This window comes from Haliotis asinina, chromosome 2 (assembly GCF_037392515.1).
Source record: "Haliotis asinina isolate JCU_RB_2024 chromosome 2, JCU_Hal_asi_v2, whole genome shotgun sequence".
Classification (NCBI taxonomy): Eukaryota; Metazoa; Mollusca; class Gastropoda; order Lepetellida; family Haliotidae; genus Haliotis; species Haliotis asinina.
This window is the reverse complement of record NC_090281.1, coordinates 27,044,161-27,055,027: the sequence shown is the minus strand read 5'-3', so window position 1 is coordinate 27,055,027 and position 10,867 is coordinate 27,044,161. Positions and strand designations below refer to the sequence as shown.

General features: G+C 39.6%; 1 protein-coding gene across 2 annotated transcripts; it reads left to right on the top strand.

The window, feature by feature from the left end:
* The first annotated feature begins 4,272 nt into the window (after positions 1 to 4,272).
* Positions 4,273 to 9,506, top strand: LOC137272411 (uncharacterized). 2 transcript variants are annotated; one of them, XM_067804791.1, is made up of 4 exons: positions 4,273 to 4,401; positions 5,459 to 5,556; positions 6,501 to 6,925; positions 7,580 to 9,506. In XM_067804791.1, the coding sequence occupies exons 1-4, from the start codon at positions 4,382 to 4,384 to the stop codon at positions 7,586 to 7,588; spliced, it is 552 nt and encodes a 183-aa protein (XP_067660892.1). In that variant the 5' UTR covers positions 4,273 to 4,381; the 3' UTR covers positions 7,589 to 9,506. The 2 variants fall into 2 exon arrangements, with proteins under 2 accessions (XP_067660892.1, XP_067660891.1); XM_067804790.1 differs by lacking the exon at positions 7,580 to 9,506 and having other exon boundaries at positions 6,501 to 7,563.
* The last annotated feature ends 1,361 nt before the right edge of the window (positions 9,507 to 10,867 follow it).

Here is a 10,867-nt window from a genome sequence, read left to right as displayed (position 1 = left end):
TTGGCCGCGCATTCAGCAATATTCCAGCTATATTGCGGAAGGATCCTTCTTTTTATGTATATGGATATCAGTGTAGGCTTGTTGGACCCAGGATGTTTTATTTTCAGCAATACAAGCCCCAGTACCTCTTACGACAAGCACAGTCGCCTTTGGGTCAAAACCAATTCTACCCCAGATCGTAACAGGTATATGCTAACCTATCATGGGTATTAGTATAAATACTCTGGTACCATTCCTAGGTAGCCCCGTTACTATTCTGGCAGCGTCTAACGGAAGTTGCTCTAAGTTTTCATTCTGTTGTACAGTGCAACCATCCCACAATTCACAAGCATATTCAAAGTGTGGTCTGATAAATATCTTATAGATGTGTCGTTTGTATTTCTGATTAGTAAGTATTTCAGTTTCCGCATCGATGATATCATTTTTGAGCACGACTTGATAATTTGATTAGTGTGACAAGGCCATTGCCGTTTGCCTCAGATGTTACTCCGAGATGTTTATGATTGTTTACCAAATTGATTTCCCGTCAAAAACTGATTTCAATTGTTCAGTTTCATCAATCATGGAAAACAACACTGCCTCGGGTTTTCCAGGATTATATGAGACTAACCAGTTTTTGCTCCAGTTATATAATATGTTTAAATTGGCATTGAGAGAAGTTTCAATTTCTTCAGTACTTTTCGATGATTTCCCAAGCGAGGTATCGTCAGCAAAAAGTCTTGTTGCACAATTTAATTGATCAGCAATATCGTTAATATAGACCACGAATAAGAGGGGTCCCAATACTGATCCCTGTGGGACACCAGCTGTTAAATACCTGGGCTTGGTTATAGCTCCTTTTGCGAAGACATGTTGACTGCGATCACTTATATAACTCGATATCCATTGTAAAAGCTGTCCTCTGATACCATACATCTCTAATTTACGAACGAGTCCTTTGGGCCACACACGATCAAAAGCTTTGGATACATCGCAAAATATCATACAATATTTTTCTGTGCTGTCGAGGCATGTACAAATATGATGGTAAAGTTCAATTAATTGATGGACAGTTGAGTGACCCGCTTGAAAGCCTGATTGATACTTGTATAAAAGTTTGTTAACATGAAAATAGTTATACAAGTAAACGTTTATATACCAATCTTTCAAACAGTTTTCCTATACAACTTATAAGAGAAATAGGTCCATAATTGGAAACAATAGAGTGATCACCTTTCTTATACAGTGGCATGACATATGCACTTTTCCATTTGTTTGGATACACACTATATTGCAATGATAGGTAAAACAGTAGACACAGGGGTTTAGATAGGGAATCAACTGTGTTCTTTAATAATTTATGACTTATTCTATCAGGCCCTGAAGCTTTATTTAGCTGTAAACTTTTTATAACATCAGATATTTCCTTCTCAGAAATTACTATTTTCTCTAACTGCATATCGGTCCTTGATGGAAAATGTGGTAATGGTACATCTTTATCATTCAAACGACATATTGATATGTATTAAGCTTTTCAGCTTTTTCCAGATCAGAAAATAGCTTTGGAAATTCATCATCAATATTCTGCTTGAGAGGGGGAATATGCGAAGTAGAGCCCGAGTTTTTAACAATATAACGTAATAATTTCCAATATGAAGATTTATTTTCAGAGTATAATTCCAATAGTAGGCCATTAATATTGGAATAAAAGTTTTCTTTTTTCTTTTAATAGCATTTCATGTTGTTTACTCTATTTCTCTGGTGTTTATAAGCTTTTTTATCGCTCTCTTTTTTGTTTTCTTGGCCTTTCTCCGTAATCGGTCTCTTTTCGGGATTCCCTCCTCAAATTAGAGTCATACCATGGTTTGTCATTTGGACGAATAGTTACTATTTTTGAAGGAATGCATGATTTGACATGTTGGGTAAATTTGTTATAAAACAGTGAACAAGCGTCATTAACATTTGAGCATCCATTATATAAGTCCTTCTATTCTGTATTTTCTATAAGACAATTCAGCATTTCATAATTACCCTTATTGTAACACCAGATTTCTCGCTTATAGGATATGCTGTTACATAACTGTGTTCTTATGTTCACATACGTTCCTCTGTGATCACTTATGTTGTTATCAAACTCAACTACACCACTGTCAACAACGTCAATGTCTTCACTGACAATTACAGGATCAAGCAATACTGTATACTGTACATAGTAGCAGCGAATTTTGTGGTAAATATATCTCTATCCAAATTGTTTCATCGGAAATATTTTCAAGTTCTGGAGTTCTCTTAAAAAACAGACTTATATTAACATAAACTAATAAACCACCCCAAACATATATCTGTCTTTGCGTACTGGCTCGTGGAAAGTTTCCCAGATTAGCGTTTCAGTTTTAATACTGTCGTCCAAGTGCGTTTCCGTGAAACAAACAACGTTGTGATCTGATAAGAATTCACTCAAATAAGAAAGCTTGTTACGTACGCTTCTAGTATTTAGATGGAAAATAGACACTGAATGGTCACCGACAGTGTTGTCATGGGTCAGTGGCCCTGGGTTGGGTTGCACGTCCCCACCAATAATAATAACAATAGTAACACAAAGATTACGTTAACATTACCAGTTTGTGACTGAAGACAACAGACAGTAGGAAACATCGTGCATGCTTTCCATTCGTTACAGAAGATCTCAAACATTAACCTCAGTTCACGTACAAGGAGCGTCACATTATCCAGCGAACGATGCGCATAAAGGACGCTCTTGAATCTAACCTGTATGCTAAAGTTTACACAATTAAAGACTCCAATCACCACACGGTGTTGCATAATATCATTACCCATGTAAGTACAGGGAGAATAATATATACTCAGATAAAATTAGATGAAAATATGACATTATGTGATTAAACAAACATTGCAATGTTATTTCGTGTTGTCGAGAACAAATGTTAAACTTGAGTGTGATCACAACATATTTCGGGTAGATAGAACGAATACGGATAAGTACACTTTCACAGATAGCTGATAATAGTTGAAGAAAGGATCTGATAAAGGCAGAAGAAAGAAGCTTGTACAGTATGATAGAGATAGAGTTAGAGAGGAGGAATCTAAGTATCAAGGGATTCATAACAATACAAAACACTATCCAACAGCCAATGACACATAGAACAAGGAACATGAGACATTAACAGTTTCGCATATACATATTTACAATGTGTCTACTTACAGGATATATACAATTGAGTGGATAATATATTTAGTACAGTCGCATATTATCCAGGTGATCTTGCCGATTCTGTGACTCCTGAGATACGGATGTCCGGGTGCACAGTTTTCAGCACTTCTGTTACCAGTTCGTCTGTATTTCTCTCTCCCTTTCAGTTACGCCTGCAATTCTCTCCGAATTTCTTCTGCTATACTGTTCTAACTCATCCGTATTCTGCCCAACTTCTTTTCTAAGCAGTACAATCTCTGCTTTGAGGGGTTCGACCTCGCCTTTTAGTTTAGAGATTTCGGCTTGGAGAGGTTGTACAACAGATTAAAATGCTCAGTTATGCGATCAGCAGCGATCTTCGTAAATGCTTGCTGAAATTTCTCTTGTAACTGAAGCAGCATTAACACACTAGAGAGTTTCGATGTTAATACATAACAGGTTAACCAATTACAACCTAAACGTCCTCGCGACAAGTTGTGTTCAGATCCCGCAAAACACCCACTTTGTGACATCATGATTGAGTGAGTTTAGTTTTACGCTGCAGTCAGCAATATTACAGCTATATGGCAGCGGTCTGAACATAATCGAGTCTGGACCAGACAATCCAGTGATCAACAACATGAGCATCGATCTGCGCAATTGGGAACCGATGACATATTCCAACCAAGTCAGCAAGTCTGACCACCCTATCCCGTTAGTCGCCTTTTACGACAAGCATAGTCGCCTTTTAAGGCAATCATAGGTTGCGAAGGTCTATTCTACCCTGGACCTTCACGGGTTTGTGACATCACGGACAGCTGATGAAATATTATATGACAAAGTGCTGACGCCATGTGGCATATGCTGACAAATGAACATTGAGAGTCGAATGTTTTCGGGCAGTTTACAGAAGAGGCATTCTCTTCCCACAGAGGTTACTTCTGCCATGTCACATCTACGTTGGAAGATATGACAGGAGTATCCTCTGTGGGAAGAGAATGCAGAAGAGGACGAGTGGGAACGAAAGCAAAGCGTAAACTGGGCCCTGTCTAGCATATCGCAGTATCAACGTATACCTGCGCACGTATAGGGAGCCGGGAACCAGTTCATGCAAAGCGAACTGCACAGTAGATCCAGCTTCAACCTTTGTCCCCGATAACCTGACCAGAACGCAGAAGTCGTTGCTCATTGCCGCAGTTTCCCTCCTCAAAGATGACAACAGGATTTTCAAGGTAAGTATCATGCATGCTGCAACACACTACTTACATGTCTATGTATTCACTCTTTCATCATATGTGACGACAAGTGTGATAGAAGTTATTAGAACACGTAGACTGTTCAAGGCAGTGAGGCGGCCAGTGACATACCGTAATGTTTCTATTGACGGTTCGATTTGTATTTGTTTTTTCTTGTGTCATGCCGCGGTAGTGGGGATTAAAGAATCGGCCCGCTTCATAGATTATCTTCGGTGTAACATTTTGACCTCAGTAGAAGATTAACTTCGGTGTAACATTTTGACCTCAGTAGAAGATTAACTTCGGTGTAACATTTTGACCTCAGTAGAGTAATTGATTCATTATATTTCCAGCTCGTAGTAGAGCAAGTAGTATCTAATGCGTTTGACTCAAAAGCGGGCGGATGAATTGCAATCTAACTCGAAAACTAATAACAATAAACATAAAATGCTCAGTGAAACGCTGATCATAATTAAAACATCATACCAACTCTCTGAGGTTTTTGCAGATTATTTCATCCTAAAAATATTTAAGTTGTTTAACAATCCATCATAAAAATATTGACACAGTTCACTGTTTGTTACGAGGGACACCTGGATGTCCCTTTCTCAGCACTCCTACCTCGAAACAATCAGTGAAGTGTATCAATATTTTTATGATATTTTTATTGCAAAAGCCTCACAGAGTTGATATGATCTCTTAATTATAATCAGCTTTTCATTGAGTATTTTATGTTTATTAGTTTTCGAGTTAGATTGCAATTCAAACCCAGGCTAGCACCACAGCGGTCATGTTATTTCTTTCGTGGTATGAACTGTTTGCATCTTCCATGGAATCTGTGATTACTGTATTCCGTGTAATCCTCAGGAAAAAGAGTTTTAATTTTTTTTCAAGTTATTTTAGCCAAGCCACATATAACAGTTGTTGCATGAAAGGGCTTGATAACATACAGCTTTTTTGTCAACTTCCATTCATTTATCTGATCGAGTAACTAAAGTTGATATTGCCATGCTTGTTATACAAAGGTGTGATCTAAAGATCCTTTGTATTTCAGAATTGCTAAACAACTGGGATATGAGAGAATACTACTGGCACCAAACTCAGGACGAGTTATCGTTCCAGGCTTGCCCTACAGTGCTTTTGACGCGCAATGTGAGTCAGTACGTTTGCCGTATGGACTGGAGCGACCTTATGACAAATGAGTTTAATGTCGGATGTCGTTGACTTATGTACTGAAATCATAATAAAATGTGAGAAGATGGCGTGACAAAACATCAAGTACATACTATAACAGTAAATTCCATTGGCAATGGCCAGTTGGTCATTGGGACGTGAAGTAGCCAGGTGGTCAAGGCGTTTTCTCGTCACACCAAAGATCCGAGCTCGAATCCCCACATGAGCACAAATAATTATGGCCATTTCTGATCACCAAGGCCATGATATTTCAAAAAGTTGCCTCAAAGTACATCCATCTTACGCATTAGCTAGCGATTGGCCATGTAGGATGAAGCTGGACTTCGATCCCCGACAGCGTCACACCTCAAGTTAACGTGCCTGGTGCTCGTTATTAAGGGATGAAAGAAGGACTGGCCGGTTATGTTAGAGTACAATGCCTGAGTATGGTGTGGGGGCATCAGTGTTATCCTGACACATGGTTTGTGAGTTTTATCGTGAGATTTTACCATGTTTGTTGCAATATTCCAGAAATGAGCTTCACGTGTATCCATCAAATCGTGAACTAGCATTACTCCCGACTAGTACAAATCTGTGAGGTTGTGAGTTTGATACATTGTGTGCCGGGTTTGTGGATCAAATCCTCGCCCCAAGGCTAGGGGAAAAGCCACATAGATCAAAATATTTCGGGGGATGGAGCATTCCCTGTTTTGCCATAACCCCCCCCCCCCCCCCCCCCCCATTGGTGTAGCCAAATGGTTAGAGCGTTCGCTTGTCACGACCTGAACCCGAGTACAATTCACCACATACGAGGACGTGTATACCTGTAAAGGCAATTTTTGTATCCCCCGCCGTCATATTGCTTGAATATTTCTATAAGTAGCATAACATCATACTAGCTCACTTACACACTCTGTTGACAGCCTTCCCGAAGCCTTGGAGTGTCATGAATCTAATGGACTCCACACAGACCTGTCTCGTAGAGGCAACTGACGGCGAGAACTCTTTACTCGGCTTTCAAGAACTCTTCAGAAAATATCTGGGATTTATCATCACTGCAAAAGTGGACTTTCATGATAAACTGTACGATGAGTCTGTAGTCAAAGCCCCTTTGTGCCTAGACAGTCGCATCAGCAACGTCGGGAGCAGCAGCTACGTCATGGAAACGGAGATGAAGGCCGACGAAATTCCGTTGGCACGATATAGAAGTCAGATAGTCTTGGTGGACAGTACCTCTCGAAAGCCGATTAAGATTCCCCAACAGTGGAAGAATACATACGGGCATCTGTGTGATGGAGGCCAGCCAGTGAGGTTCCACGCTCTTGAGAGGCCATCCGACCAATCACGTGTAAGCAAGGTGTCGGTACGGGAAGTACCTTACAGCGATACGGACGCAAACCACCATCTTAATTTTTCTAATTATTTGAAGTACTGTTGTGATGGTTTAGTTCAAAGGGGAAAACGTCAGTCCAACTCGGGTTTACCCATTCGACCGTTATTACTCAAATCAGCTTCCATGTGGTACCGAAAAGAATGTAACTATGCCGATGATCTTGAACTTGAGATATGGGAACACGAAAAAGAACCTGACAGTTTGTGTGTAGATATGTTGAGAAATGGGGACAGTGTATTCCAGTGTATTCTGGAGGTATACAAGGCCAAGGATGTTAGAAGCTCTCTGTGATTTAGTAAAGCTTGATGGAGTGGAATTATTGTTAATAAGTGTGTTTTGAATGTTTTGTAATTCATTGTACATGTAAAATATACCAGCGTCAGAGAGTTTGGATCAGAACGGCCAGTTCGTCAGATCAAAACAGAACATTTCAGCTTATTAATAGATACAAACATGAACTTCACTGGCTATTTAGCGATCAATATTTCATGGATTTTACTCCTGAACAATCACACAATTGAAAGCTTGGCAAAAGTAACTGAAATCTTTGCCAGTCACCATGTTAAATGTTCTAGAACACCAGATCAAAAAAATTCTTTTTTTTTTCAGGCAGACTAGTGAAGATCCGGGTTAGAATTAGTCTTTCGAAAGCCACACTGTCCGTTAAGAGCCCACTAACGAGATCGGCGGTCAGGTTCGTTGACTCGATTGACACACGTCATCGTATCCCAATTGCGTAGAGCGATTCCCATTCTGTTAATAGTTAGATTATCTAGATTGTCCAGATTTGATTATTTACAGGCCGCCGCCATATAACTGAAATATTGCTTAATGCAGCGTTAAACAACAAACAAACAAACAAATTTCATACAGACAACATACTGCTGGTATGATTTAGCACTGCACCGGCGCCGTTGCTGTCATGTCACGACTAGCTGACGTAGCTGACTGACGTCCCACTAGTAGTATCTCAAGAATACTGGGTGACAATATGATTCAGAATGCAGTCAGCATATATATATATATATATATACACACACACATCATATCAATGAATGTATCCAAGGCATTATCAACCATTATGGCGATTGACCAGTGTTTATATATGCAGGCAAATATTGGCTTGCCTTGCTTCGGTTCGAAAAATGGTTAATATCACAAGAAAATGATCATTAATCTGGACTCTCCACCAAAATCAACAAGTCAAGTTTAAAGCAGCATTTTGGCAAAACCCAATCTTAATGTCTTGGTACGAGTGGAACTACACAGCTGTGTGAATATGGAGTTAATTACTGTCGGAAATAGGAAAATCTTTTTGGATTTCCCGACCCCAATGGTTTGACATTGTCTACCAAAGCCGAGTCTCTAACATATATACCGTCAATGATGGGTAATTGCAATGTAGATGATTATTTAATGAAGCTACATAACAGTAACTGAAGCGTGCGTAAAATCAATTTAATGTCAGTAATTATAAGTAAATAATTTAACCCCACTGCTATCGTCGACGCGATGGCCGTGTGGTAGAGCGTCTGCCCAGAGATGAGTGAATCGCGCGGCTCCAATCCCGCTTCAGAAACTCTTTGTATTGTGAGTTCAATCTTGAACGATACTTGTCAATTGTTTTCAAACACTCATGTATCATTTGGATGTTGATGTCCATTTACAGTTAGGAAAAGTGAAACCTATCCCTTCAAAACAAGAACCTCAAATGCGGTTATTCTGGGGAAAAAGAGACGACCTGTTATATGGTGAGAAGCACACTTTAGGTTTATGTTCTGTATCCCTCAAATTTACACAACTGCAAATAGGATATGTCGAAATAACCCTCTTCTGTCTAACAAAGACAATCAGTAGGAAGCGTGAGAGGATATCCAGAAAAGCAGGTGTACCCGTAATATCGGGCAATAACTTAATATCGCTGGTGAAAACAGTAGATGAGACCATAGATGGCCATTAGGCCGGTCAGCCAGGTATGACGAAGGAACGTCGACTCACGAAGCATGAAATGCTTGCGCTGCCTACTGGAACATGGGGCCATCTCAAAGATATTTTGTGCTTTTTTATGTGTGTTGAATATGTCTTATCTATTGATTAACATCTTACATGTCTTTCTTTCATGAATTTGACGTTAAGGTGTCATGTAAAAGAGTATGGTACCTGATACCCATACTAAAGCATCATATTAAATGTCTCTGAATATACAGGTGGCATGACCACCTGAAGATTGACATGACTGGATACTGTTATATATGTTATGACATGTCGTGTACTTCTGAACTTAAATTCCTTTATGGGGTTATCTACGTTAGCTGATATCTCTATCCCCCAGCCCGACCCCAACCATTGTCTGATTCACCCGACCTGGTTTTGCTTTTGAGACGACCCCTCCTACCTGTTTCTTTTTATAGTGATAGTGAAACTCCATGACAACTACATCCTTAACCGTTTCAGTGTGAGAGTTAGTATTTTTGACGTCAGTTATCGTTTATGATGAAATCTATTTTCAAAACAGGCAATTAAAATGTGTCCTTTGTAATACAGTATCATCGCCTTCTAATTTCCATAAAGCCACGGTCAGTTCCAAGTCAGTCGCTTTGGACTTCGATAAAATCCACATGGCTCATTTCTGCACTAATCTGAATAACCTTTCCTAAGGCCGAGCCTGTAACATACAATCCCATAAGGCTCTCTTTGAACCACACTCTCTTTGGTAAGTTGATGTTGAAATCTTTGAATGGAAGAGACATATGGCAGTGTCCTCCTGCTAATCTCTTGGATGAATTTATTATATCCAAGAAATACTGATACTTTCTTGACAGTTCTTCTTTATCATTGCTTTATCATTGATAACTGATGATCAAGGGACTCATCTGCTAGAACATCAGTTCTGTTGACTGAGATCTTACTGGGAGATTCAGATTCTTGGACAAGCCCACCAACCAAGAATCGGTCTTACAGCTTAGGATCATTACCATGACTAGATAAGTTGAAAAACTGTATGTCCTCTGAGCCCACAACACACAATCCTATAACGCTCTCTTAGAAACCTGAAGACTTACTGCTTACTGTCTTGTAGCTAAGATACATAGCGTTCACTACATGAACAGCGTTCATGTAGTGAACGCTATGTATCTTAGCTAACTGTCTTGCTGCTTCAGTATCTTAAAGCTCTCCGCCACTTTCTCGCGCACTTTCGTTTCACACGTGTATCTTAAACTCTTTGTCGGACACTTAACGTTGTTGATCAGGTCAGAACCATATAAGACCCCAGAAAATACAATTAGTTAATAAATGTTAGTAACTGTAGTATATCACAGCTGTCGCCAGGCCCTGAAAACCAGCCTCGGACAGGGCAGCAGGGGCTGGCAGATTCTTACGTCCCAAACTAAAACGTTTGGATACATACTCACCACATGTAGACATGTAGACACATGTTGTATGAATGTATATATTTGTTATGTTAAGATCTGTTCTCCGATTGATGTCTCGTATTGAAATTGTTATGGAAATGTAATTAAGTTCACTTCAGACAAGGACGAGTCACTGGCATTATAATGAGATCTTACCTCTTGCAGTGGCTAAAATATTTAACGGTTTAGAAAATTTTAATGAGGCTAAGGAACGGCCCATTACAGATACTGGAATGTATTGTGCGTTTTAGGGATACAGAGTAACAGCCAAAATAGTTGATATTTGTCCTATTTACGACAGTACTTAACAGCACTGCACGATTTCACTGAGCGGAATGTATTATGGGGTGAAGTGTTGAATGTCTGGCCTGCACCAGGGTCTAAGGGGACAAGTTTGTAATTCTGTGCTAGACATTGGACCTCATGAACCGGTCAGATGCCACTTTTCTAAGATCCAGAGAGTTTTAATAACTTATAATAAATA

Coding starts and splice junctions, on each gene's coding strand:
- LOC137272411 (XM_067804790.1), top strand. CDS start 4,382: ATGACAACAGGATTTTCAAG. Junction 4,402..5,458: donor ATGACAACAGGATTTTCAAG/GTAAGTATCATG, acceptor TTTGTATTTCAG/AATTGCTAAACAACTGGGAT. Junction 5,557..6,500: donor CAGTGCTTTTGACGCGCAAT/GTGAGTCAGTAC, acceptor CTCTGTTGACAG/CCTTCCCGAAGCCTTGGAGT.